At 38.7% G+C, this 27,449-nt stretch overlaps 1 protein-coding gene across 1 annotated transcript; it reads left to right on the top strand.

Annotated features, from left to right (window-relative positions):
* The first annotated feature begins 14,713 nt into the window (after window positions 1–14,713).
* LOC131426672 (chitin deacetylase 1) lies at window positions 14,714–27,006 on the top strand. Its single transcript, XM_058589561.1, has 8 exons — window positions 14,714–14,994; window positions 19,178–19,269; window positions 20,179–20,287; window positions 20,357–20,484; window positions 20,557–20,699; window positions 25,702–25,921; window positions 25,982–26,367; window positions 26,429–27,006. The coding sequence occupies exons 1-8, from the start codon at window positions 14,946–14,948 to the stop codon at window positions 26,769–26,771; spliced, it is 1,470 nt and encodes a 489-aa protein (XP_058445544.1). The 5' UTR covers window positions 14,714–14,945; the 3' UTR covers window positions 26,772–27,006.
* Window positions 27,007–27,449: the final 443 nt, after the last annotated feature.

Consider the following 27,449-nt stretch of genomic DNA (forward strand, 5'->3'; position numbering starts at 1 on the left):
GCTACATAATTTAGGAGAGAAAAATCTAACAAAAATTGATATTTATATAGAACTTTTTCCAATTTTGAAGTAGTTGACTGTTCAATCGATTGAATTTGATACCAGCGTTTTGATTTACAGAAAGAATTAATTTAAAATTTACTTAAAAATGAATTATCAGGTGTACAACTTTGCTTCCGCCGTTTTCCGATAGGTGGCTGTACCGGCTGAGGCTGGTCAAAATACATACCTAGATAATAATGCCTTTATAGTGTGTGTGTACAGTGCCTAACGAATTCGATAGTCCCACGACAGAAGGGCCTAACTGCAAATGAGAGCCTCTCTTTGTTTACGTTCTCTTTTGATTATTACGGAGCCATTATTGCAAATTTTCTAAAGTTTCAAATATAAATCGAAAGCTTGTAGTTTTACCTTGAAAGTTTTGCGAAGGGTAAAGCGTTAAATATAAAATCAGTTCGGTAAATCGTGAAAGAAAAAGTAAACAGAGAGAAACTGTCATTTGCAGTTAGGTCCTTTTGTCGTGGGACGGTCGAATTGTCATCGCCGTTTCAGTGACAGTTGTTCTTGTTTTCGTATTATTCACGCTCGAAAATGTCTTGTAATGTGCCCAATTCTCGCCCATTTGCGGGAAGTTTTACTTTTCTGTTACAATTCGAAAAAAAATGCAGCTGAAGCGCATCGAATGCTCTCAGAAACTTACGTTTTAAAAATGGTGATTTCGATGTCGAAGACAAACATGGTGGTGGAAGAGAAAAAAAAACCTTCAAAGATGTACAACCAGAAGCATTGCTTGATGAAGATTCGTGCAAAACCCAAGAAGAGCTTTCCGAATCGTTGGGAGTGAGTCAGCATGCTATTTCAGAAAGAAGGAAACTGGGTACCGTACGAGTTGAAACCGAGGGACATCGCGCGCCGTCTGTTTGTATGTGAGCAACTACTTCAAAGACAAAATCGTAAGGGGTTTTTACATCGAACCGTAACCGGTGATGAAAAGTGGGTTCGATACGATAATCCTAAACGCAGAAAATCATGGGGAAAACCCGGGCATGCTACTTCGTCGAAGGCAAAACCGAATATTCACGGCACCAAGGTTATGATTTGTATTTGATGGGATCAGCTCGGTGTGATTTACTACGAGTTCTTAAAACCGGGTGAAACCTTCACAGGAGATCGCAACTGAACGAACGTAACTGATGCGCCTTAGTCGCGCGCTAAAAGAAAAGCGGCCACAATATCAAGAGCGACATGACAAAGTCATCCTCCAACACGCGAATGCTCGGCCTCACGTCGCAAAAGTGGTCAAAAAGTACCTGGAAACGCTGAAATGGGAAGTCTTGCCCCACACGCCGTATTCCCCAGATGTCGCCCCTTCTGACTTCACCTATTCCGTTCGATGGCACACGGCCTGGCAGTTCAACATTTTAAATCCTTCGAAGAGTTGGAAAAATGGATTGCTTCATGGATAGCGTCAAAAGAGGACTCCTTTTTTCGAACTGGGATCCGAAAATTGCCGGAAAGATGGGAAAAAGTTTTCGCTTGCGACGGACAATACGTTGAATAATACATCTGTAAGCACTTTTTCGCAAAAAAGCTTTAAATTAAAAAAAAAACGGCGGAAGCAAAGTTGTATACCTGATACAAAATTCAATATTTGCACAGAATTTTTCAAATTTCACTATTGTTTAACACTTGCCATGAAATTTAAAGCGATCATGTAGATGTTTTTGTTTACCAGTCGATAGAATATTGCTTCAGCTGGAATTTTTGAAAGGAAATTATTTCATATTTCCTAAAAAAAAAAATGGAAAAAATTGAAGTTTTTTCCGAAATTTTAGAACATTAGAAAGCTACTCGGAGTTTCGCAAGTGAAGCCAATTCCCGTGCCAATTTTTGCATAATAATCGTTTGTATATAAAACCAACTTTAATTTACAGAAAACATTATTTCAAATTTGCTAGAAAAAAAATTATTTTCAAAGAACTTTTAAATATTACCATAGTTTGACATTCAGCGTGAAGTTCTCACCAGTCCATAGAATATTACTTCAGCTGAAATTTGTGAGAGGAAATTTTTATTTCAGATTTCTCCAAAATATCACAACATTTAGTGAAAAAAAGTCTTAATTGTAGGTTCAAATGGAAGCTAATTTTTCAAAAACCAGTAGGTTATATTTCGTTTTAAGGTCTTGTAAGTTTATGATCACAGAAACTCACTTCAGCTGTGTTGGACCACGGTTGTCGATTTCGTAGGTACGGGAAATAATGTTCGAAAACTCCAAACGTTAATTCGCTCAGATTCCATCACTCATTACGAAAACCGACGACAATTGATGCGTTTGAGCCGAGCTTCGCAGGAAAAGCGGCATCAATATAAAGATTGTCACGACAAAGTAATGTTGTTTTGTGCCAATGGCAAATTCCAGGCTTCGAAAGTCGCGAAAACTGTCACGACCGCCATATTCACCGGTCATTGAACCATCCGATTACCTTTTTACTTCGATCTATGAAAAATTGGTAATCGGATTAAATTTTTTTCCATATATAATAATAGTGGCCAATCGATTATCGATAGATATAGCGTCTGAGAACTTCATTGCAAAGTTTCAAAGATGAATTTCGAACACTTTCGAGAATATGGTTATTTGAATTTACGCACGCCCTACCATTTCTTTAAAAAGTCTAACCTGTGAAGCGCATTTTCTCAAAATTACCTGTTAACTCAATAAATGAAAAATTACTGAACCAATCGTCAAGAATCTTTATTTTCTATTTTGTTAGATGTTTATTGTTTATTGTTTAGCAGGGAAAAACCTAGTGGAGCTAGTTCAGCTAAAACTTTCTCTCCAACAGGCATAAAACCTCCTCATCTTTTGCATCAACAAACATTATACAGAGAAGTGTATGAACTTCTAAAATGCAATAGAAATTCACTTTAACTAATGTTTCCTGTTTATGTGTTTAAATGTTTATATGTCTCTAAATATTTAACATTCCTATAATATCTGAAGTCTCTCCTTGTATCTTCATATGCAGAATAGTTTAACAATACAATTTCCCAGCAGATAGCAGCTAGCTACGAGTTCGAGTCCCGTCCCTTGCATTCGCATATCATTTTTTCAATCGACTTTCCTCGCTAGATACTGAACACATTTCGATAATTATAATTTTTGTTGCTCACAACTCAATAGTTTCAGTTGCCCTTCTAGTCTACTCCAAAGAATAAGACAAAATTTTAACAGGACTCGTCGCCTTTGACGGGGTCGTGATTGAAAAATTCACTGCTCCGAAAGAATTATTCTTTATTAAGAATGTGTTCAAACCCTAGGGCTCCTTTTTTCAACTAAAAAAAGAAAAAAACTTAGGCCCAAGTTTGAAATTTTTTTATTTGTTTATTATTTTTAACTTTTTTCATTAAATTAACATCTTGGACGAATTTTTGTTTCTTTAGTAGATTTTACAGTATAGGCTGTTAAAAAAAGGTTCTTTTTTGTAAACGCGAAATTACAAAAAAATATATCTCGAAAATTTCACGCACCATATTGAAATAAAAAAATACGTGTCGAATATCTTCGAGTTCTTTACCGAAAAAATATAGTTAGATGAAAAAAAATGGATGGCTGATTTTGCGTGGAATGTCCCATATATATTTATCATAAATGTACAACGCAGAAACAGCAGAATATTTGGGAGCGGGTCATTTCACCGAAAGCCATTTCGCCGAAAGTCGTTTCACCGAATGCCATTTCGTCGAAAGTCGTTTAGCCGAATAGATCATTTGCTTGGTAGATACACCTATGCAATTGCTTTGATGCTTAATGGCTAATAGTCCACAAGTTTCCTTGGGAACTCCTTTCTGATGTTCATGAATCAAACTTTATTTAAGAAGTACATTTGTCATTCATTTGTGTTTATTTTAAATCAATTCCAATTAAAATATTATGGTCTGAGGACAGAGGGCCACGTGTTGAGTTTTAAATCGACCACGTGGCTCGCTCAATTCCCTTTGCCCATCGTATTTCTCTTGTACTCTCTCGTATATGAGCAAAATGTGCCGGGTTGCCAGCATACATTTTATTATGTTGATGAGAAGTTTTATCACATTAATCTATCGTATGGGTTGGACATTACATGGATTCCAATGAACAATGAAAAAATATTCAACTTTCACAAAGATTGAATGTCTGTATGTTTGGCAGCCTTGTCGAGCCAATTTTATTTCTCTCTTCTTTTTCAGAATGCTATCAGGAAACCAAAGCGAAAAAAATGGTGGATGCATTGAAACTGACTTTGTTTCACAGAAAAATACAAGACTTTATTTTTATCGCGATGACATATATGTTTTATGTACTAATCGCATCTAAACTCAATTATCTAGACTTTGTCACGGTAGATTTATGATACAAGCCTTCAAAGCCGAGATATTCGATGACCAAGTAGAGGTATGCATTTCCGAGCGTTCCATTTTTCTGCAGTTCTTCAGTCAGAAAAAAATACAACATGACCGCTAAACTCAATGAATCATTCTGAAAATTTCACAGAAAATTTAATTTCAAGAAAATTTAATTTGTAACGGGAAAATAGCAAAAAACCTACCACTTTACGGTACTGTCATCAGCCCTTAAGACAATTGCAGAAATCGGCGAAATGACATTCGGCGAAGTGGCCCATTCGGCGAAACAGCTTTCGTCGAAATGGTTTTCGGCGAAATGACCCTGATCCGAATATTTCTCCTCCATGTTCAGTGAAAATCGCTGCATGGCTCATAATCGTGAGAATGATTTTCATTTCATTATCACGTGCGAGTTTATGTAACATCACTATGGTGATATTTATTTATTTGGAACAGAAAAAAGCCCAATGTAGCTGAAATATTACAATCTCTCATTCCAGCAGGCATAAAACCTCCTCATCGTTTATATCAACAGATTACAACAATCCAACGATATTGAACGGGATGAGATTTTGTTCATCACTCTCTTCGAGTGATCAGAATCATCGTTGATTCTACGAATAGTAATAATCGATACGTAAAATCGGGTATGGTTTTTTTCAGTGGTGATATTTGATAGTTTGATATTTTCGCAACACTGAACCGCGGAGGCTAGAATGAATGAAATATATCAAGTATTAATAGTATATTGTCAAGTATCAAGTATTACCTACCCAGTAGGTAAAGCAGTAATAAAAAATTGCTTATTACCTTAAAATTGTGGTCGCGGGTTCGAGAGAGACTAACCCACGTTAGGGGTTTTCCTCTTTGTTGCTCATTGATACCGAATATTCCAGAAAACTTTAATTTTGAATTATTTGTGAGTCAATCGTACAATTGAAAATTTCATCATAAATTGTTGATCATATTTCTGACGGCATGAAGCAAATATTATATTAATACGTTAGATACAGCAAGAGATATATACGATGCATTAGGGTCATTTCGCCGAATGCCATTTCGCCGAATCCTGAAATCGTTTTAAAATCGTAATTAGAATTGATTTAAAATAAAGACAAATGAACGTTAACGCCCGTTATGTTGTTAAGTGAAAATGAAAAAAATATCTAATGCGGCTATGCCACATAGTTTTGGTTCATGTGCTGTCCGACCTCGTTACGGCTCGTTTGGACCTAACTAAAGCAAAGAAGCTTTGTGCCGCCGATACAGGAGGCATAACATACAGAAGACATGACCCTTTTGGCGAAATGACTCTTCCGGCAAAATGACCCTTTCGGCGAAATGACTCTTTCGGCGAAATGACTCTTTCGGCGAAATGACTCTTTCGGCGAAATGACTCTTTCGGCGAAATGACTCTTTCGGAGAAATGACCCTTCCGGCAAAACGACTTTCGGCGAAATGGCTTTCGGCGAAATGACCCGCTCCCATTTACGATCAAAAACTTCTCACTCTTCCAGTGGGTGAATTTTATAAAGATGCCTCGTAGTAAAAAATTATTCTGGCTTCGAAATTGAATCGATTTTTAGGTGAAAATATTTATTAGCAATTATCTCCACATATAAACAAACAAGGACATCTATATTAACGATATCATCAAAACTCGAAATAGAGTCATTCAGAAAAAAATTTTAATGTCCGCCGTATTCCTGTATTCTTTAGCCTGCCATTGAACGAGATACGGAAATTATTTAAACTTCTGCCGTCTCATATTGCGTTTAAGGTTCAAAAGTTTGCATGTGAAGTTCAAAAGCTTTTGTTTTAATTATATTAAACGGGTTTGCAATTGCAAGAGTAGCAACCTGTCAAAATTTTGCTTCTCCATCGCGAAAATTCAAACTACTCGCACGCAAAGTAGTCTAAATTGATTAATGTGACAAAACTGCAGGAGTTAAAATCGAACACCGGATGTCGCAAAATTGTTGAAAAGAGTGGTCATTTGTGACCAAGCGGACAACCCCAATATTTCCATTGAGCTTGGGCAAACTGTTGTTTCCTATCCTCAAGCAGTACAAGTGTCTCGTTCGTTCGTCAAAATTAAATCATTCAGTGAAGCAAATGTACATAGTTATACGTTCTCTCATTTCTAATTCTAATTTCAACATCCATATCGGTACATACAAATTCAACGTTTCAAATGGTCAATACTCGTGAACGCAGTGAGAGTCTTAGACTCGATTGATTAGGATATGAACAATAATTGATGATAATAAAGCAATTAATTTGCACGCCTTTGACAGAATGAGTTGCCACTGTAAATCCTCCTCGAACGTAGTCGCAGCATATCGAAAACCGCATGAAACCTGATACTGCAGGAATGCATGTCATCACACGCTCATTGTTATCAGAGATAATTATCACGTGATTCCATTTAATCATCGCTACATTTGTGTATTGAGAGAAGATTGTCGCCAGTCTTGTTCGCACCAGGAACGGATAATCGTAGCAAACTACAAGAAGATATGCACTAAGAAAGTCTTCCGATTGACCTATGCTGCGATCTTCCATCGTTTCCCAGTTTGTACGGTGCTGGTATTTTCTTTCAGTGCCAACAACAGTGTTGTGATACCGCAAAGAGCCCTCATCTCAATCGAACCTCAGGCCTTCAGGCCTGCTGCATTCACAATCCACCCGATGCCGACGGCTCAGACCCCTCGTCAGAGACCCTACCTTGCTGCAGTCCATTGTGATAAAGCTCAGCTCAGCTCAGCGTTCCGACCAGACGATGCTTCGCAAGTAATTAAATAAGACTACACTTGAATAGTGGTTTTATTCGTCACCTTGAAGCGAAAACAAAAAAGAAACAAAGCTGTTGGCAGTTAGTCTGTCCGTCCTGTCAGGTGGTCAGCTGCAAAGGAAATTGAGAAGCGTTGAGAGTCGTCGATCCAACGGTTTTTTTAGGCACAATCTTTGTATGTTGTCTGTGACGATTATTATGTGAATTCCAATCGATCCGCTTTGATTATATCATTCTTAGTAGGCACTTGCTATGTCACCACCGTTACTCACAGTGGTGGTGGCATTTCCCAATCAAATGAATTTACTTATGCATGCATGCATTACTGGACCCCGCCTGCTATGTCCGTACGCGACATCGCACCTTCGGATGACATTTTGACAGCGGCTGGTCGAATGGTTGGCTGATGATAAACGACAGAAGAGCCACTGGATGACCCTGAACGAATGTTGGAATCTTGCCCATCGCCGATAGCTACGAATATAGTTGCACAGGACAATACAGGTTATCTAAATATAACATGCGAAGCACATTTCAGTCCACTGTATAGTAACAACTACTCGACGACCATATGACGATGCAGAAAATGACAACGGGTAAAATCTGTTAATAGCACTCAACTTGGGGAGATGGTATCCAGTGTATCGTATCTAGGCTGAACCGTAGAACCGGTTAACAATTCATTTGCACAGCCAATTAATGTTATGTCTTTGAACGGGGCATAAAAGTTGAAAGCTTATCGAAACGAGAAAAAACTAGATGACTTCCCGGTACGACGCAGACTTCTACATACACGGTCAAACAAAAGGCAAATACTTAATTGAAAAAAAAAATATATTCCGAACGTGGAAACTCTGACTGACAAAGTTTTCCCCCGGCCCCCCTCCGCAGTACGTGCCTGACGATGACTACGCCGCTGAAGGATCCGGAAATGGTGATGGTGTTGCAGTTTTAATTATAATTTCATTTACATTTCCATTTCAATTTGGCTTCCGACAAAGTCACCGCGAGAGATTTTATCTGCGCAACCAGACACAGAGCAAAGAAAAAACACGGTTCTGATCCATCCTTTCCTGGCAGACGGGCAAATCTTTCGAAAAGTAGTTACGATGTTTGAATAATCAGAATACAGAAATCAAAACGATTAATTTTGTTCGCTTCTATCCTCGGCATGTGAAACCGAAAATTTCAACATGGGCACTGCAATGCAGTACAATGCAATCGAAGTGTGCCATGCTTCGCCGACGATTAGTTTGACTTTTGATTTTATGAAGAACAGAAGCACATTCAACGGATCGCAGTGCACAGTGATGCTTTTTCGTGCGAAAGTTGGCAAAAATCCTAAATATAAAGCTGATAAACGTCTGCTGGATGAGTTTTTATTTATAATTTAACGTCACTAAATATATTCCTATCTTGATATTATATGGTAAAATTTTCGATCCATCTAAAAGTGATATGAAGCAACGCTTGATTTTATAAATTACCTTTTTGCCTTTCTCGTATAGAAAGGCTATGTAATGCACCTGGACAAACTGAGAAAATGTCAGAGTGTGTGACAGACAGAGCTAATAAAAGTCATTTTCATTGACTGAAAAATAGACGAAAATGACAAGAAATTACTGTCACTCTCAGCTTCGCTTGCAAACTATGAGAACGAAATCCATGTCCAGTCAATGACATAAGCGGGACAGTAGTTTCAAAATTGTGTTTTTTCTTTCATTTGCCCTTTCAGTCATTTGCAGTTTTCAGTGAAAATCCCATAGTATGCAGCGTCGATATTCAACCAAAGCTGTGAGAATTGAAAACGACAGAAAAAGGTTTCACAATAAGTTTTAACTGTTGGTGCTCGAATTTGTAGTAGTTTTGGTTTCCAAAGAAGTTCTGGGATGTAATTACTTCGATTTACCATATTTTGGTCACTTTTTATAGCCAAGCGTCACATAATTTCAATACATCGATGAAAGAATGAGAATTGAAATTCTGCTGTTGCTACCTGAAGACGTTAGTTTGGTTTCGTCTTGTCACAGAGGAAAGAGTGACGTTGGCAATTATGCTCTCTCATTTTTTCGATGAGAAACGAAACTGCTTCGTCTCTCCTCGTTTGTTCTGGTGTCGGTCATTTACGAATGAGACAGTAAAACATTGAAAATGAGACTGCTGGAATGGTTTCTTTCATTGAGAATGCGTGACAATTTTAAGCTCTGGTGACAGATAACCGAACCGATTTTCACAAACTTAGATTCAAATGAAAGGTCTACAAATACATACAAATTTACTGAATTTCATTTGGATCCTACTTCCGGTTCCGCAATTACAGGATGATATGCACCAAAAAAGTGAAAAAATATTCAGTAACTTCTTTCGAAAATGGCTCAACCAATTTTAACCATATTAGATTCAAGATTCAATTCTCGATTTTTTTTCAGATCCAACTTCCGATTCCGGAGATACCGAAAGTTTTAGAAAAAAAAACTATCCAACGAGATTGAATCAAAGTGTTCCAGGCGAAATTTAATGAATTGAATCGTTCAAAGAATTGAATTGGATTCACACTTAGCAACGGGGTGTGAGTGAGCCCGATATAAGAATCATATTCTTTACTGATTCGGATTCCAGTTCAATTGCGCTGTAAAGGGGTTTTTAGCATCATGCCAATACGTCAGTCCAAGCTGATTAATTCCTGGAATGTGTAGCAAACCAACAAACTTCACATACACAACGCATTCATGAGGTTTCGAGACTAAATCCATAAATCGCAAAATAAACAATTTTTTTCTCAAGAATTGAAGAGGTGGGGTATTTTTTACATTCGCGGAGTTAACAATTCTTTGTTCTTACCGGCGAATTACACAATAAGGCGCTTTACAATCAATTAGAGGGGAATACTTTTTGCGGCTGTGAATTCCTTCATCGTCGTTGGAACAGACCACGAGTTAAATAAAATTGAGAGTATACGTATTTTATCTGGTTCGATAAATTTCGTCTTTAATTTAACTGTCTGAACTTCTCCAGATTCATTTTGTGGTGGATGCTCGAATAATTGTTTTTTTTAGATTACTTTTCTTGACGATAGTTGTCAGACCTGAGCTCTCTGACTGCTTTTGAGAGATACATAACTTCCAGAAATACCTTTATTAAACACTTCACCATTTTGATTCCTTTAATCATCAGCTAGATAGCTGTGGTGGGAGCATGCTGAGAAGAGTAAAGCCGCTTATGGTATTTCTTCTAAATTATTTCCCGATGTTACTGGCGAAGCTGTCGTATAATCGTATGCATCACGTTGTCGCTGAGAGTTAGTTGGCACAAATGTAAGGCACAAATCTCCGATAAACGTGAGGAACGTGCCATCTGAGCCATTATGGTCTGATACCTAAAACCTAATTCAAACTAAAAATTGATCCTTTATTGTACGAGGTTAAAGTTGAGCATAATAAAAACCGGATGAAATTTAAGTTTTTCCTTCACGAATTTTCGAACTTTTGATCGAACAACGTTCGATGGGTCGAAGCTGAGGGCAATTTGGTGGATTGAAATTTTTTCCAATGAAATTTATTCCCTTTCCCGCAAGCCAGTTGACAGTGGTTTTGGCATAGTGATCCGACGCTAAATCCGGTCAAAACAGTGGAGGTGTACTATGCTTCTAATACAAAGGCAGCAATCTCTTCTGGAGACACTCAGATTGTTAGATTTCTGCATTTCTGGTTCCGGTAGTGTAAAAAATGGTTGACTTCAAACCACAGGAAGATATTGCTTGCCATACCAGTATCTTTCGACCGATTTTCTCCACTTGACCTGTCCGCATCGCTCACATCCTCCCCAACGACGACTGTAAAGTATTGTGGACCTGGAAGGATTTTTGAGTCCTTCTTTACATAAGTCTCATCGCCCATCAAAACGCATGCATCCGGACACTGCAAAAGACGCAAATACAATTTCCGGGCCCTTGTTGCTGCTCGCTTCTTCTATTCTACACTTTGTTACGAGATTTTCTGCTTCTTGTAGGTCTTCAGGTGATTTCGCCACTTGATTCGCTGGATCATTCCGACACTTGTTCCTGCTTTTTTGGCCAAATCACGTATTGACATTGATTTGTTCTTCATGATTAGAGATACCACTTTCTTGTCCAGTTTCGGGTTGGAAGAACTGGATTTTCTGCCTCTTCCTGGTAGCTCATCCAAAGAATAGTGTTTCCCAAACTTATTAATGGTGGTTTTAACACTGGCATGATGAATTCCAAACCGCTTCGCCAATTTTCGCATAGTAATACCCTTCTCACTTAGTCATGTGTCCAGAACCTTAATTTTTACTTCCTTTTCAATACGCGACATTTTGAAAACGCACAATTTCAACCGCACAAACAAGTGAACAAACGAAAGCCAAACGCACAGCATGCTATGATCTGAGTATAAAAACCCATCACAAATACATGCGTACAACACAAATGTATGTGGATAGCTTATTTTCGATGCACTCCTTATTCAAAATTTCATGAGGATTACAAAAACAATAAATTTGGCGCTGGAAGACCCAGACTAATTTTAAAAAAAAATCGTATTCTCATGACATATCCATTTTAGCGACTGCATTCAGGAAGTGGCTCTTTATTAACTTTTTACTTGAGCTTAGCTTGAAGAATAATAGTTCATTGTTCAGACACATTTATTCCTATGAAAACATCGTGTCGCGAAAATCGTTCAAAAGTTTTTCTTCGGGAAACTTTTTATCCAACTTTTTAAACATTCATTAGTTTGATAGTAACTTGACGTTTTTTGTGACACAAAACTAAAAAAAAATCATGCCATGGAATAACTGAGAATTTTGAAAAAAAAATTATTGATTTTTTGCTTTCTACTTACAATTGCTTCCTGGACAAAATTTTCGTAGACCCTTTTCATAAATTAGTCTTGTGTGAAAAAAATCTCTAGACCAGCGAAAACTGCTTCACGGAACGACCGAAATTAGCTCTGCGCCTAATTCGTATTACTGTTTTTGAATTAGTTGATTTTAACAACAAAATTTTCAAAATAACTATAAAATTAGTTAAAATTTAGAATTTACTGTGCTGAAAAAAACTCTTATTTTTAGAGAATGTGTTTAGTTGGCGAATATTCTGGACACAAACCAGCAATATTTCGATCCAACACGAAATTCTCATTGACAACTAATTTCGTTATTAAAATCAGAAATTTTGATTCTATTTATCTATCACCGTCATTACTGAAGGACAGTAGTGTCAAAGCAAAATAATCTATTAAAAAGCTAAAAGGGACAGTCTTGTTGAAACTGCTCGCAAATTGTTTAGATGTTTTTCGCATGTGTTACGATATATCCCTATATAAATTTTTAAACCGATATGTAAAAATGACGTAAACTGTTAGTGGAAAGTGTATTTATTCAGAATTTGTGCGCAGTTGAAGCGATTGTGGGTAATAATGTTTTTACGGGAAACAGTGAAGTGAGTTTCGAATGTTGCACTCTAATTGTATACGTCAAATGATGTTTTTTTGTATCTTCTCATTCCGGGCTAAGCCGTCCGGTGTACTACTTGTATTCGGTTTTTGTTTTCCGAGTGCTCAAAGTTTTCAGTGAGAGAGTCGATTTCGCGAAGTCGAATGAAGAAAACAGCGATTTAGAAGTAACATTTTTCAAAAAGAAGTTTATGTTTCGCTTATGTCTTTTTTTCCAATACAACATCGTATTTATACCTGCAAATATAGAAAAGATAACCGCGAGATGAAATTTTTTTCGGTAGTTGTGTGCCATCTAGTGGCTAGTAGTCATTACGGTGTTAACGAGCGCCATATAGCTGCTAATTGCAAAAACCAATTCAACCATTTATGTTGGTTGAAAACAACGTTTTATTTCTTTAATTCAACTAAAAAATTAGTTCAATGGATATGAAGCGTGCCTTAGCTAAGAAATGACAGCACGTTTAATTGGTGAATTCAACTAAAAAAAATAGCCATTTCAACAAATATTTTATTATTATTAAGAGAATCAGATTTAAAAAATCTAAATTAGCAAAAGTAAGATTTTTTTAGTTGTCTCAAAAAATAACTAACTAAAATCAAAAAATCAACTAATTTTTTCGCCAAAATGCTAATTTCGGTCTTTCCGTGTTTATTCTCCGTATCGATTACACATGCAGAGTTTCGTGCAAATCGAAGGGGGTCGTGCCAGAATTTTGCCATTTCTGGACGATTTGATGTAGAACTGCTTTCATACTTAGAAGTCTAGTCCTTCTTTCTGTGATTTTTACTCCAGGTCTCGACTCCGCAAACTTTCAAGGCACAGAGATTCACAGGATCGCATAGTGATTTATGAGAAGTAGAGAAAAAATACTATCGAACAGTGACAGCCCTTTCCTACCTTTTTAAAACTGTAGTCGCAAAACATCTTCATTGTGCCATAAATTTTGTATGGAAGAATGAAAAAGTTGAAAATACATTAGCTTTGAAAAAATACGTTGAGATTATTTCTTATTCAAAAATTATTATGCATTAAACTGTGATCCTACACTTAGCTGAGAATTGAAAAAAAATTATTATGGTGAAGGAAATTTTTTTTTTCTGTTTTCTACCACTTCGGTATCACTGTGCAGTGATCCGGTATTGGATAGAAGTGGGAATATGTTCTTTTTTTTCGTTCGAAACATTTGTTCGACAGGTCAGATTGCTTTAGCCGCCAAAGTTTGCCTTCTCATACGGAAAGGTTATGTCATTTTTACATCGACTTTTGGACCAAGGCTCCCCAAGAGCTCCGTACGGCGAGATCCGACAATGTCGATGTGTGTAGGTGAGTGTGCTATTTCTAACCGCTCTATTTTCACGGTGAAGATTGAACCAATTTCAAAAATCTTGGTCTTGTTTGAAACCTACAGTCAGGCCTTTAATCAAGTTCTAAAGGCTCATGGCGAACATTCCTGGTTCCGGAGATATGATTGTATCTTTTTATAGATAGGCCATAGATCTTCTTCGATCTGGAAAAGTTTCATATGCCGAGCTTCCAACCGTACTCCTTTATTTGTCGTCTAGGTCACTTTCGTTTGTTCCGAGTCGTATTCCTTATTAGATTCTGGTGTTTTCTAGGCGGCTTGCGAGGTCTGTTCCAATGTCCTGGGCTTACCTACGACCGGTATTTAGTTCTGCCTACTGTAGGGATATCGCGCCCTTGAACTGATCGGAATCAATAAGTGAATATGAACAATTTTGGTTTGTTAATTTCCTTGTTCGGAGGCCAAGTATCAAGAACGATGTCTCAGTCTGCATAGCCAGGAGCGTAAAAACATGATCCAAAACAATGGTCTCGAGAAACCCCTAGCAAGCGGCAGATTTCCGTACTGCGCTTACACCCGTCTGCATGGTAGGAAACCGCACCACTGTTTATCGAGCCATCAAGTTTGCATCAAGTTTAGCGCTTTGCTGCCCATACCCGCGCGATCGGCAATCGCAATAATGTGCCGCGAAAGCGCGCATCGCGTCATTGATGTGGCCAGGCGCTAGTCCAGGTCTCCAACGATCGGTGAATCGTGTTCAGTCAGTCTCGGTGTGTGCGCGTTGGCAGTCGTGGCTTGCATCTGATCTGCGTACGATCCTCCAGTGAAGTGATCTCGGGTGTAGTGTTTGTGGTGCGGTGATCGGTGTGTGAGTGTGAGAAAGTGTTGTTTTTTTTTTGTTTTTTTTTTTGGAACAAATCGTAGTTACCGGAATAGGAGAAGACTTGCGATCGCGAAGAATAATTCTGTGAACCAACCAGCATGAGATTACCGGTGGTGATTTGGTTGGGCTTGATAATCTTTGTGTCTGGTAAATCATACTTTCAACAAGAAAATTGCTCAAGCTTTTTGTGATGGAATCATACATATGCGTGAAAAATAACAGAAAAGTGAAGGTGTATGACACGCAGCATGCCACATGACGTGAATTCATTACTATCGCCATGGTAGCCGATCGTAACAGTGCGCAACTCAAGTGAACCTACTTGGATCGCTAGAAAACAACGCTGTTGGGAGCTTGTTTTTATTTTTCTTCAGCAACTTCGTAAGACCGATCGCTAAATGCAGAAAAAAAAACTGGATATTTTAAAGGAGTTTTGTAACATTTTTTGTTGCCTTTCGAAGAAAGTTACAATTTCAACTTTCTTTTCGCCTTCCAACGGACACTTGGAGCCAGAGGACTTTGGAGCTCGCTTGGCCGCTGTTTATAATATGGAAAACGTGCGTCGCTGTCTGCCATATTACGTGCTCTTTGATCACTTAACCAAAATTGATATTGCATAACAGAAAGTGGTAACTTCACTGCTCTTTTTTTTTCTTGCTTCCGCTGATGCTCAGCTGCAGCAGAGCCAACTAATGGCATCGATTGCGAATCATTGGTTCCTTCGAAAAAAAAAATTACGTTGCTCGATAACCAGTTACACAGGCACGGATGATGATCAATTTTAATTTTTTGACTTAGTTATAGAGAAAACTCAACTCCTATTGAAAAAGATCGGTTGGTGTCCAAAAGTAGACAGAACTTACTTCAAATGTTGGAGTTCAAACTGACATGTGATTGAAAAGCATGGCCAACTATAGTTTTTGTGCGCAACTGAAACAAAAACATGCCTGCTGTCAAATGCACTACAGAGAACCCAAAACTAATGGTTCCACTTTTTGTTTGTTAATGTAATGTTTGCTGTATTTCTCCAACTTAAATGAATAAGTTTCTTATGCCGTTTTTCATTGAAAAACATTGGTGGCGTGGATTGCTCTGGTTTTGCACTTTCGAGCAGAAATGCAATATTCGAACGGTGTTTCATTGCTCTTTTCTGCTCGAAAGTGCTAAACCAGAGCAATTTAGCACTTCAATGGGTTTTCAATGAAAAACGCCCTTAGAAATGTTCTACCCAAATCCAGATCGTATTTCTCTCCAAGGGAAAGGAACAGCACTTCAATTTCGAGCAGGTTTCCTTGAACCAATTATGGAGGCTACCTGAGAACAACTTTCGGAGGAATTGTAGAGTGATGCGTTTTGCTTTTGCTTCTGCGGTGTTTTTTTCCTTTTAGTCCGTGAAAAAATCCATTTCTCTTTTTATCTTAGAATTTGAATCCTTTTTTTACTAGATCATACTTTTTGTTACTGGATTACATCATTATACTACATTCCGAAGCGGAATTTGATCGTCTGTTTCAACACTGACCTCTCGTCACCGATTCGACCTTGTACAGGACTATCACCTGACTTGTACTACGATTGTACTAATACTAAGAATACTTAAAGACATTCGTACGAGCCTTAACTGATATGCGATCGAAGAGCCTTGCACTCTGAACCACCGACCCAGGATTATTCCAACAGTGGCAGTCAAAAGATGCCATGAAAATTTAAAAAAAAAATGGCTTATCTCCCTTTGTTACTCGATGTCAGTTCATAGCATAAGATTATAACTTTTCATGGAAATGCCCAAACTGACTCAGATTGCAGTAAGACATACTGAAAATTTGAAATGATTCAAATACAAAACGGTTAGCAGCAACCAAATCTTCTCAATATACGGGCATAGGGGAGATCGGGGCTAAACCGGGCACGTTTTGGAAATTGAAAAATACATCCAATACCAAATTTATCTGTGATTTTGAAAAATAATCATTGGTTTCCATGAAAAGTCGCGATAAACCAACCCAAAATCTAGTACTTCAGGAACCACGAGGCTTAACCGGACTATAAAGGTTCACACAAAAAATGAAGAACGAATACAGTAGGGCGTCAAATCTTAAACTTACTTAATAAAACAAAAAGGGAATAAAACCCGTTGAACCCGCAGATTCCACCATGAGATATCCCGCCGCTGGATCTTGCGTATACTTTTTTAGGACTAAAAATACGAAAGCAAGCGCACTTCGAGTACATGTTTGGCTGGACCCATTATTATGGTTTTTGAGGTACAGTATCTTCAGCAAAGTTGCTCAGAATGATAGACGCCATCTTTTGGCAAGTTTTATTTATGTGATTAATTCCCCTTAAAGTGAGATAAAAATATTTTTTTAGTTCAGAGCCAACATAGAGGCTAAGTTACTTCGACAAAGTTGTTCAGAAAGTTATTTCAAACATATTTGCTGAAGAAACTATTCCCGTAACTTGAATGTAATTCATAATATAATGAATTTTCTGAAAAGGGTGTCCTAAAACCAGTTTTTGTAAGAAAACACATATATTTCCAATTTATATGAGTTTTTCATGTTATACAAAGTTTTTCATCTTTAAAAACTACACAGCTTTCTCGAACATACTATGCTGCTATCATTTCAGTTTAATGAAATAGAACCATTTTTCATGTTTTTTTACAAAATTTCAACTTGTCTATCATCAAAAGGCGCAAAAAGGTACAGATGAGACTACTTACGTATTAAACTACTTCAAAAGAGCTCTCATACCGTGGTGGAATTACTCGTCTGCAAGCGAGATATGTTCTTTTCAAATATCCTTGCAATGGACTGTAGTCGGCACGAGTGCTTCAGAAAAGGCTCAATGATTCGGAAAGATCCACCTTGTTCACCTGATTTGGTTACCTTGAACTGTTATCTGTTCCCAAACCCCAAATGATCTCTGAGAAATCGATGTGAGTTTTGTTTTGAAATTTTAGACCACTACCTTTGGAACCTGGATCTCAAATAAATTAAATGTCATACCGCTTTTTTCGGTGCTTCCGAAACTGATGAAGTCAACTGGGCGCTCCCGAAACGAAATTCTGATAACGGGCCTGGATTGTCTGTTGGTTTCAACCTTTCATGAGATATAATCTTGCTCGCCGGGTATATCGCTATGGTCCCGGAGCTTGGCGTCCTGCACTAGCAAAAATAATTGATGTTAAAACTGACTTTAGAGTCTTTATTGAAGACTATTTGATTGTTTCGCTACAGGTATAATGAACGTGCAATATTTAGGTATCTTTCAAGAATCCGCTAAGAATACCAAGTCAAAAATTATGTGCCTGATTAAGTCCTACTTTTTTGTCCGGTTTAGCCCCAGCACAGACAATTCATTTTCAAGACCGAATAATAATTTCATTTTCTACGTAATCTGAAATGAACCTTTGAGAGTACTAATCAGACCAACGAGACGATAGGGAGAAGTCGTATAGACCCAAACAATCAGAAAAGATCACGTTTGACACCAAACTGTATTTACTCAGCGTCATCCAGCTAACTGACGTCTGTCTGTCACACGAAAGCACGTTTACAAATTCAATCCTGCTAATTAACGAAGGTTTTCAGTTAAGCCACAAGTCGTACAAGATTTGGCACCGAATTTTCCACGCCACGATAACCATTTCTATTCACATTCATTCCATCCGATCGATAACGGGCCGGCAAAATGAAATCAAAAATCGAGTGGACTTCCAAATCGGGCTACTTGGATTGGTGATTCAACCACGTGCCGAAGTCCCGTCACGATTGAGAAACTGTACCAACCTTGAGTTTGGTGTCAACCGGTGGCGGCAACATGATGCTTTTTTTTCACTGTCTCTCCAATCGAAGTAGGCTTCACCATGCAACTTGAAGCATTCTGGTTATGTAAATTTTACCAGCCGCATAATTTAGGTGTGGCATCATCATCCTTAATCTTGACACTATTTTGGTTGTCAATTTATGCGTTGATTGATGTCACCATCCCCACAACGGTCTTGAATGCGCAAAATTCTAACAAAAGACGACCGCGCGTGTGGATAAACAAAGACCGAAACCGGTTCCATCAACTATCGGTGCCGGTGTTACACTGTAACAATTAGTAGCATGAAGCAATAGTGAAACTACTGTGGCGTGTCAAACCGAGGCGAAAGAATAAATTGTACTCATGTCATATTGCTTGAGGAACCGTGTGTTTCATGTGCACTTTTTTCCGCATGTATACGATTCTGTTTCAAATCGAACAGCAAGGTTATAGCCAACTAACCGTTTCCCTGCCTTTCCATGCATCCTTACGCAAAAACCACCAAACTCGCAAACAGCGCAGACCAAGGACGAGAAGGAATTCAAATGTCCGGAAAACTTGGGAAATGGAAACTTTGCCGACCCCGTCACCTGTCGCCGGTTTTATCAGGTAGGTAAAGGTTTGTTTTTTTTGTGGGTGTTTGTCGTTCATAAAATTTGCTAAATTCAAACGAGTTCTATGTTGTATGTTATGTTTTCGACTATTTCTGGCCGATGCAGGTATGGTCATTCAGGGGTTACTTTGATGGTTCCCGGTTTCAAGTTCCGAAAGTAGCGATCAGTACTCCAATATAAATTTCGCACTATGCCCTTCTGTACCGGTACATTGTCTCGAAAAACGACGGTAGTCTACGAAACGTATTCCAAAAACCTTCCGTCCCATTTAGCCTCCCCTAGGCCATTTCGGAGCACTCGTAATCAGCCTTTTTCTCTGGCGCATGATAATGGGTCAAGGCTTCGTTATCAATCAACACCAAAAGTCCAACCGAATCAGCATCAGAATAGCCGAACATGCTTCCGAAGTGTGCTCGCGTTCGTCTTTTTAATCCTGAATACGCATGGGCGGCTCCCTGTGGCAGGAAATCTTTTTCATGCGCTTAGTTACAAACTGATATATACAAAATATTCAATTTCAAGAGTTTTATATATTGAATGTATAAATAGTATGTATCAAACCAATGCCTGGATCGAGGACCTGAGTTCAACGTGGTCAACTTTTCATACAAAAACTATCTGTCAAACACAGCCTACTACTTCGAATGATGCAAGTCTCAGAACAAACGAGTCAAATGAAACAGAGGCTGTTGGACACTTTACCGAGTAGCTGCCTCCAGCAGAATCAGAAGTAGTTTTATGTTCGCTGCCTGCGGGAAGAATCCCATTCCGCCGAAACACTCTGTTACGTAGTGAGCAGCCATATCCTTACCAGCTCACCAGTCGGAAATTCAAATTTATTCTAGCAAATTTAATTTTAATTTCACCCCACACATGGTTGTCATATTCTTCACTTTCATTGCAGTGCGTAGACGGCTTCCCATACTTGAACCGATGTCCTTCGGGGTTGTATTTTGATGATTTGCAAAAGTTCTGCACATTCAAGGCGGAAGCAAAGTGTGGACCTCTCGCTCGTAAGTTTTTCTTTCCATAGGTCTATTTAGTTCCCAATCATTTTGTTTCGCATTTCATGTCGTCTTTAGAGCCAACAGTAACCACCGAAGCGCCAGTAGATCTGGCGAAAAAATGCGACCAAAGTGAGTGCCAATTACCGTATTGTTTCTGCAACAAAGACGGCACACTGATTCCGAGGGGCCTGGAACCGGATGAGGTAAATGCGGAATCCATGATATAGCTTCTTTCTTCTCTTAGCTCATAGTTTTGTTATCTTTCATTACAACAGATTCCGCAGATTATACTGCTAACGTTCGATGGTGCTGTGAATCTTAACAATTACGAACATTACAAGAAGGTGTTCAATGGAAAACGGAAAAATCCAAACGGCTGTGAAATCAAAGGAACCTTCTTTATTTCGCACGAATACAGGTTAGTATGCCTTGAAACTCCTCAGCCTGAAGTTATGTCACAGTGTTGCAACAAGCAATTTCGTCAACACGAAATCTATTCGTGCAATCCCTTAATCATTCTGGCAGCTCCTGTCTCGATCAAGACAGGAAAGAAATTGCGTTTCACTCTACAATTAATTGCACCTTGCATCCTCCGCCTTCCTCTGGCCAACCTTTATCCCTTTACAGCGAATAAATTAAATTTTAAATGTTTTATTCTTCCAACTGAAAGCGCAACACAGTGGAAAAAAAATCTTCGTTTCCCTTCCATCCCTTCTCAGGCTCCAGACATTTCATTACAATGAACGCTTTTCATCAAGGTAAACTCGATGCAACTATTAAAATGCCACTTTGTCTCGGGCGGAAGCTTTTTCCTCGCCTGCTAGGATTGCGTTTTTGCTTTGGTTTCCTTCTGCAGCTCCCGCACTGAGTTAAACCGCAGTATCCTTCTCGGGTTTTCTTTCACGAGATTCTGCTTTCAACTTACTTACGTTGCCATTTGAGCAATTGTGTGTTTTGGTGGATGCTTAATTTGCACTATCACATAAATGCTTCTTTTTTTTTATTTTTGTTTTGTTTCGTTTTGTTCTAACTAGCCTGTGTCCATAGTAATGAAACGAAACAATCACAGTTTGAGAGAGACACATCAAGTGCCATAAATTCAGTCGCTAGTTCCGTTCTATTCCAAAAATTTTCTATTATGGTTTCCTGCTAATACAAGTCGACTTCCTCTAGTAACGTATATTTTCCGCGAACACTCTGAGACTGACTAACTCCTAACTCCTCCCAACTATGAGTTTTTAAGCTCCTAACATTTACTTTCGGGTAAAGTCCGAAGATTTCAGTACAAGCCGAGCTTGTGATTTTAAGTAGAAAGTTCATCCGACTTTCTCCCGAAATTCCACCGAAAGCCTAGAACACGCAATTTGTAACGTTGTGCAATACCCTATCTTTAACTGTGTTGACTGCGTTTACTTCCTTCTTGATTTGTTATCAGTTGTACTTGTTGATGCAGCAATTTGTAGCATTGCCATTACTTCTATTTGTTATCACGTCTTCCATATTATCTACTAGATTCTCTAATTTTGACACTTGCTTATCAACTTCTGTATTGAACTTTCCTTTCTACTGATACGTACGCTGTAATACGGTGTCGCGACTGGAGCGGCATATTCTAACAAACTGCTAGCACAACTGCTTTCAGACGAAAAATGGCCTCAAAGCTAAATCGGACAGCACACGAACATAAACGATGTGGCATTCGATATTTTTTAGCGGAAAAGTACCGCAAAAATCTGCCACCAAAGCAAATGCTTTGAAGCTTAATAGTTAAAAAAATCAAGTGAATTCTATTCTAAGGGTCATAAATCAATTTCTCTGCATTAACCACGGGAAGATGAATTTGTCCGTTGTTTTCAAAAAGTCGCCTTTTCAAAATTCGGCCCTGTGAAAATATAGGTTAATCGTGAATATCTCGAATTTAGCTAAACGTAACGACCAAGGATGACTTTTATTGTATCAAAGAACGCTCACTAGTAACTCTTCACACGATTCAATCAGTGCCATCAAAGAAAGACGGATATCATCGCAGCAACAAAAAAACGGCATGGTTCTTTTAACGTAGGATAGACACCAGTGCGAGAGCGAATTTCTCTCGATGTCCCGTTCGAGCATCACGAGTTAGCACGCTGCTGTGCGGATTCTCTCTGAAGCAACAAACGATCGCTTATTCTCGTTTCGCGATCCGATTCTATGCGGGCAGTTGATGATTGCGATTATTCTAACTATGTGCAAATAACCTTTGTATAAGTTGTGTTTATGAAAATGTATGTCAATGCTCCATACAAGGGTTTTGAAATATTGCAACCTAGTATGAGAATCATCAAGTCGAATCATCGATTCGATTTTGCTGCGATAATTGTCAACTTGCGATTCTCTCTTGGTAAATTCCACACAGCACCGACTGACTGTAATTTTTTAAGGCCCATTAAAATACTCAGAGTATGAAGTGGAGCGAAGAATCGTAGAAAAATTCTCGGTTCATGCATTGAGAGACACGAGTTCTTGTAGCATTTCCTACCGGATTGATAATGTAGTAACACATGGATCAATAAGTCCCGATACTAAAGCAGAGATGGCGCTCGTAGTAAACCAGTAACCACGTCTTTCGAGAGTACTAACCTTTGCTTGAAACGGGTCAAAATTTTATGTCGATCCGACCAGAAACAGCTGAGTTATCGAGGTTGGAGTAAAGTTTTGTAGTTTGTTTAAAAAATGGAAAAAACCGAGTTTCGTGCTTTGATAAAACATTGTTTTTAATGGGTAAAAACACCGTGCAAGCGCAACAATGGATTGAAAAATGTTATCCGGACTCTTGTCCATCAAAAGCAACGATTTGTCGGTGGTTCGCCGAGTTTAAACGTGGTCGTACCAACACAAATGACGCGGAACGCTCGGGTAGACCTGTGGAAGCCGTTACACCGGAAAATGTGAGTGAAGTGACAAAAATTATAATGAAAGATCGTAAAGTGAAGCTCCGTGAGATTGCTGAGATGACACAGATATCATATGGAAGTGTATTTACTATCCTTCATTAAAAATTGAGCATAAAAAAGGTTTTTTCCAAGTGGGTGCCGCAATTGCTTTCGATGGAACAAAATGCACCCTGCTACAAGTCGATGAAAACAATGGCGAATTTGAACGAATTGGGCTTTCCCCACCCCCCCATACTCGCCAGATTTAGCTCCCAGTGACTACTGGCTCTTTGCTGATCTTAAAAAAATGCTCCAGGGAAAAAGATTTGGCTCAATTGAGGAGGACATCGCTGAAACTGAAGCTTATTTTGAAGCGGTAGATAATTTTTTTATAAACATGGTATTGAAAAATTGGAAAAACGTTGGAACCATTGTATCACCCTGAAAGGTGATTAATAAAATGATGAATAAAAAAAAATTTTGGAAAAAAAATGTTGTTTCCATTGTTAGTCTCGGGACTTATTGATCCATGTGTTATACAATATAGAAAAATATCGAACAGCTTCTGTCAAATTATCGGCAATCACCAACACTTGTAACAACATAATTCTTTGTACGTACCATCAGAAATATGATCAGTAATTTGTGCTGAAATTTTCAACAGTGTGAAATAACCATAAATAACTAATACCACGATTTTCACCACTTTTCGAAAAATCCGATGGAAAACACGGGGACGGCTGGGCTCGATTCCCAAACCCGCACATAGGGTAAGAAAGTCGCGTCGTGCAGTGCTCCCAAAATCTTGATTTCATGTCATAATTAAAGAAAAGGCGATACATAAATATAAACCTAATTTTCAAATGCCATGCTTATCCTATAGTATGGTCAAACAAGCTTTTTCGCATATTATTGATGTTGTCTTTGGTAAGTAAGTTGTAACAAATTTACTTGAAAATTATGAAATATTTCTATATGGCATTGCATCATTTTCAACTAATTTCAACTGTTATCTAATTCCATTTGTACTTTCCATTGCTGTCAAAACACAAAGCCACTATGAAATGAAGAAAACTAGACTAAGCCAGTAAGATACGATTCTGACAAGAGTGATGAGTTATTACTTTGTATGCCTTGGAAAAACTTCGAAAGTTTAGATGGGTAAGAAGTCTAGGATCCGATTTTTTCCCTAGATTGTTTACCCGGTTTTCCTAAACTTACATGGACGGTACTATTCAATTCCATCCAGATTCGACTCCCGGTTCCAGAGTTTCAGAGTATTATATATAATCGCACTTTTTTAGGAGATGGCAGAACCAATTTTCGCGACCCTAGCCTGCTATTGTGTTTCATCGAGATCCGACTTTCGATTCGGAAATTACTTCTTCACATAGGCTTCACATTTGAACACAATTTTTTCAGAGCTTACTGAAGCATATTGGTAAAGACTTCCAGATTTCTTATCTTGTTAGTTGGTGCCAACATGAACTAACCCAAGTAGCAATTAAAACTTGTTAAAATTGCCATGTTTCGCAATTACAGAACAGGGTTCTGTTTCAAATCGTTTTGTTTTTTAACTGACTTTACAATATGTTCATTTGAGTGTGCTGTTTTGAGAGGATTTGGCAGCCTGCCATTACGCTAGACTGGCACAGTATGTTGAACCTGAAATCGGTCTACACTACGAACTTGTTGCTCATTTTCCAAGTGAGAGTTATTTCTCATAGCTGTTCAAGCATCCGTCGGTTGCTTGAAATGTCGATATTGATATGTTATTCGGGTTTGAAAAAAAAACTGTTGCAATGATGGAACGAGCTTGGTTAACTTTCGCTTCACCCAACTAGATAGTGAGGGGAATATGAAACATTTTTCATTATTATGACCATTATGATTACATTATCAATGCATATTCGTAACGATTGCCATAAAACTTTCAACTGTACGATAAATGCCTGACTCTTATTACCTTCCCGTATTTAATATCCTAATACGTATAGCACCGTGTCCACAGTCGACTACTTCCACATGGACAACCACGACGATACGTTCAAGAATTTTAAGTTATCGTAATATTAGATTTATACTTCTGGAGGCATATCTACTGGCAATCCCAGTTCCCACTTATCTGTACATCTCATTTCACCACCTTAATCGCGATAGAAGCAAAAAAGCAAAACGAGAAAGAGAGAAAAAAACAACTTAGCTCTTTTATTCGGGTAGGAGGAAATAAAACATAAATTCTGCCTTATCTGCCGCTCATCTTATCTCTGCTGCCGGTGCCGGCTCTCATATGCAGTCGCGAAATGTGAAATGGGCTGCATAAATTTGGAATCCAATTTCGCTTCAATTGCTGCTTTCGCTGTTGAGATAAAGTTCGTCTAAATGCACCTGAGCAGTTAATCGGTGCTTATTCCGAACGCTGAGAAGATAAATGGTCAGAAACTGCTGCCTTGCAGCATCCAGTCGCACGGAAACAATCATGTCTGTTTTTTTTTTGTTCCCCCTTAGCAACTATCAGCAGATTCAGACACTTGCCAACGATGGCCACGAAATTGCAGTGGAAACGATTTCCCTCCAGATGGGTTTGCAGGACAAAGGCTATGAGGAGTGGGTTGGAGAGATGATCGGAATGAGAACAATTTTGAAGCACTTCTCAAACGTCACAGCCAATGAGATCAATGGGATGCGGGCACCCTTCCTAAAACCCGGTCGTAACACTCAATACAAGGTAAGTTACTTACTTCAATTAAAACCAGACTTGTATCCAGTCGAGTATCTTTGCTCGTAGGTCATCGAGGACTTCGGTTTTATCTACGATAGCTCAATAAGCGTACCTCCAAGTCCAATTCCTGTTTGGCCGTACACATTGGACTACAAAATTCCTCACGAGTGTAAAAGTGGAACCTGTCCAACTAAGTCCTTCCCGGGTATCTGGGAGGTTCCGTTGAATGCTCACTTTGTCGAAAGCTACGAAGGAGGTCACTGTCCGTACATGGATCAATGCGTTTTACACAACCACGACGCGGAAGATGTGTTTGCCTGGCTGCAGGAAGATTTCGAGCGATATTACTACCAAAATAGAGCACCGTACATGATGCCATTCCACACCAACTGGTTCCAGATTCGAGAACTGGAACGTGGACTGCACAAGTTCCTCGACTGGACCCAGACTTTGTAAGTGGCTTCGGTTTGCTATAAGTGAAGCATCCAACACCGTTATTTTTTTCCATTTCAGACCGGATGTATATCACGTCACGGTAACACAGGCTTTAACGTGGATCACCGATCCGAAAACATTGAATCAACTGAACAACTACGAACCGTGGAACTGCAAGACCAAAACAACACAAACACCCAAACCCTGTAATATCTCGAACAAGTGCGCTCTGTCCTTCAAGGAACCGGCATCAAACATCAGTGACACTCGATATATGGAAACTTGCTTCGATTGTCCCGCGGTTTACCCTTGGCTGGGAGATTCACACGGGACCGGCATTCCAGGACGGGATAACTACATCGACCAGAGTTCTGCCGGTGCCGGAGAAACCAAAAATCAGCCCGAGGAAGAGGAAAATTAATCCTACAGCGGGGCGGGGGGCACAGGACTGCAATGTTTACGATATGCCACCCCCTCCTTCCTTCTGGTATCTCCCATCCTTTTAAGTCTTGTGATGTGCTTCACTTCAGCACACTACTCCTAGCGTTAACGTTTTAAAGACAGTTATGTTAAGAATGGTTTTAATTATCAATGTGCATTACGTTGTTTTGCATTGCCACTGGTTCTAGCGAATAAATTCAACATTGTAAGTGAAACTAATGTTTTTTTTTTTGTTTTATTTATATCTCTGTTCTGAGTTGAAATAATAATACACCATATAGAAAGGACTTGCTTTTCCCCGAAGGAAGGTGAAGCAAATATTGCCGGAGGGACGATATCTTTCGGTACGTACGGTGACTAGAAAAATAAAAATATCTTCAACTTTCGTGCATATTTCTAAGAACCGTCAAGGTATGAAGTCGGTCAAGGTGAAAACTGTACCGATGTACGATGAAACTTATGTGTTGGAACACTTGAGGCAGCTTCCCAGACTATGTTTTCATACGGCCATGCAATGGACGATGAAAAAGGCCGAGATTCCCAAAAAATATTTGGTTTGACAGGAAATATACAGTTGTGGTCGAGCCACTTCATCACTATCGGAATGGTAGACAAGAAAGTATACCACGAAGAATGTCTAAAAAAGCGATTGTTACCA

Source organism: Malaya genurostris, chromosome 1, assembly GCF_030247185.1.
Source record: "Malaya genurostris strain Urasoe2022 chromosome 1, Malgen_1.1, whole genome shotgun sequence".
Taxonomy (NCBI): domain Eukaryota; kingdom Metazoa; phylum Arthropoda; class Insecta; order Diptera; family Culicidae; genus Malaya; species Malaya genurostris.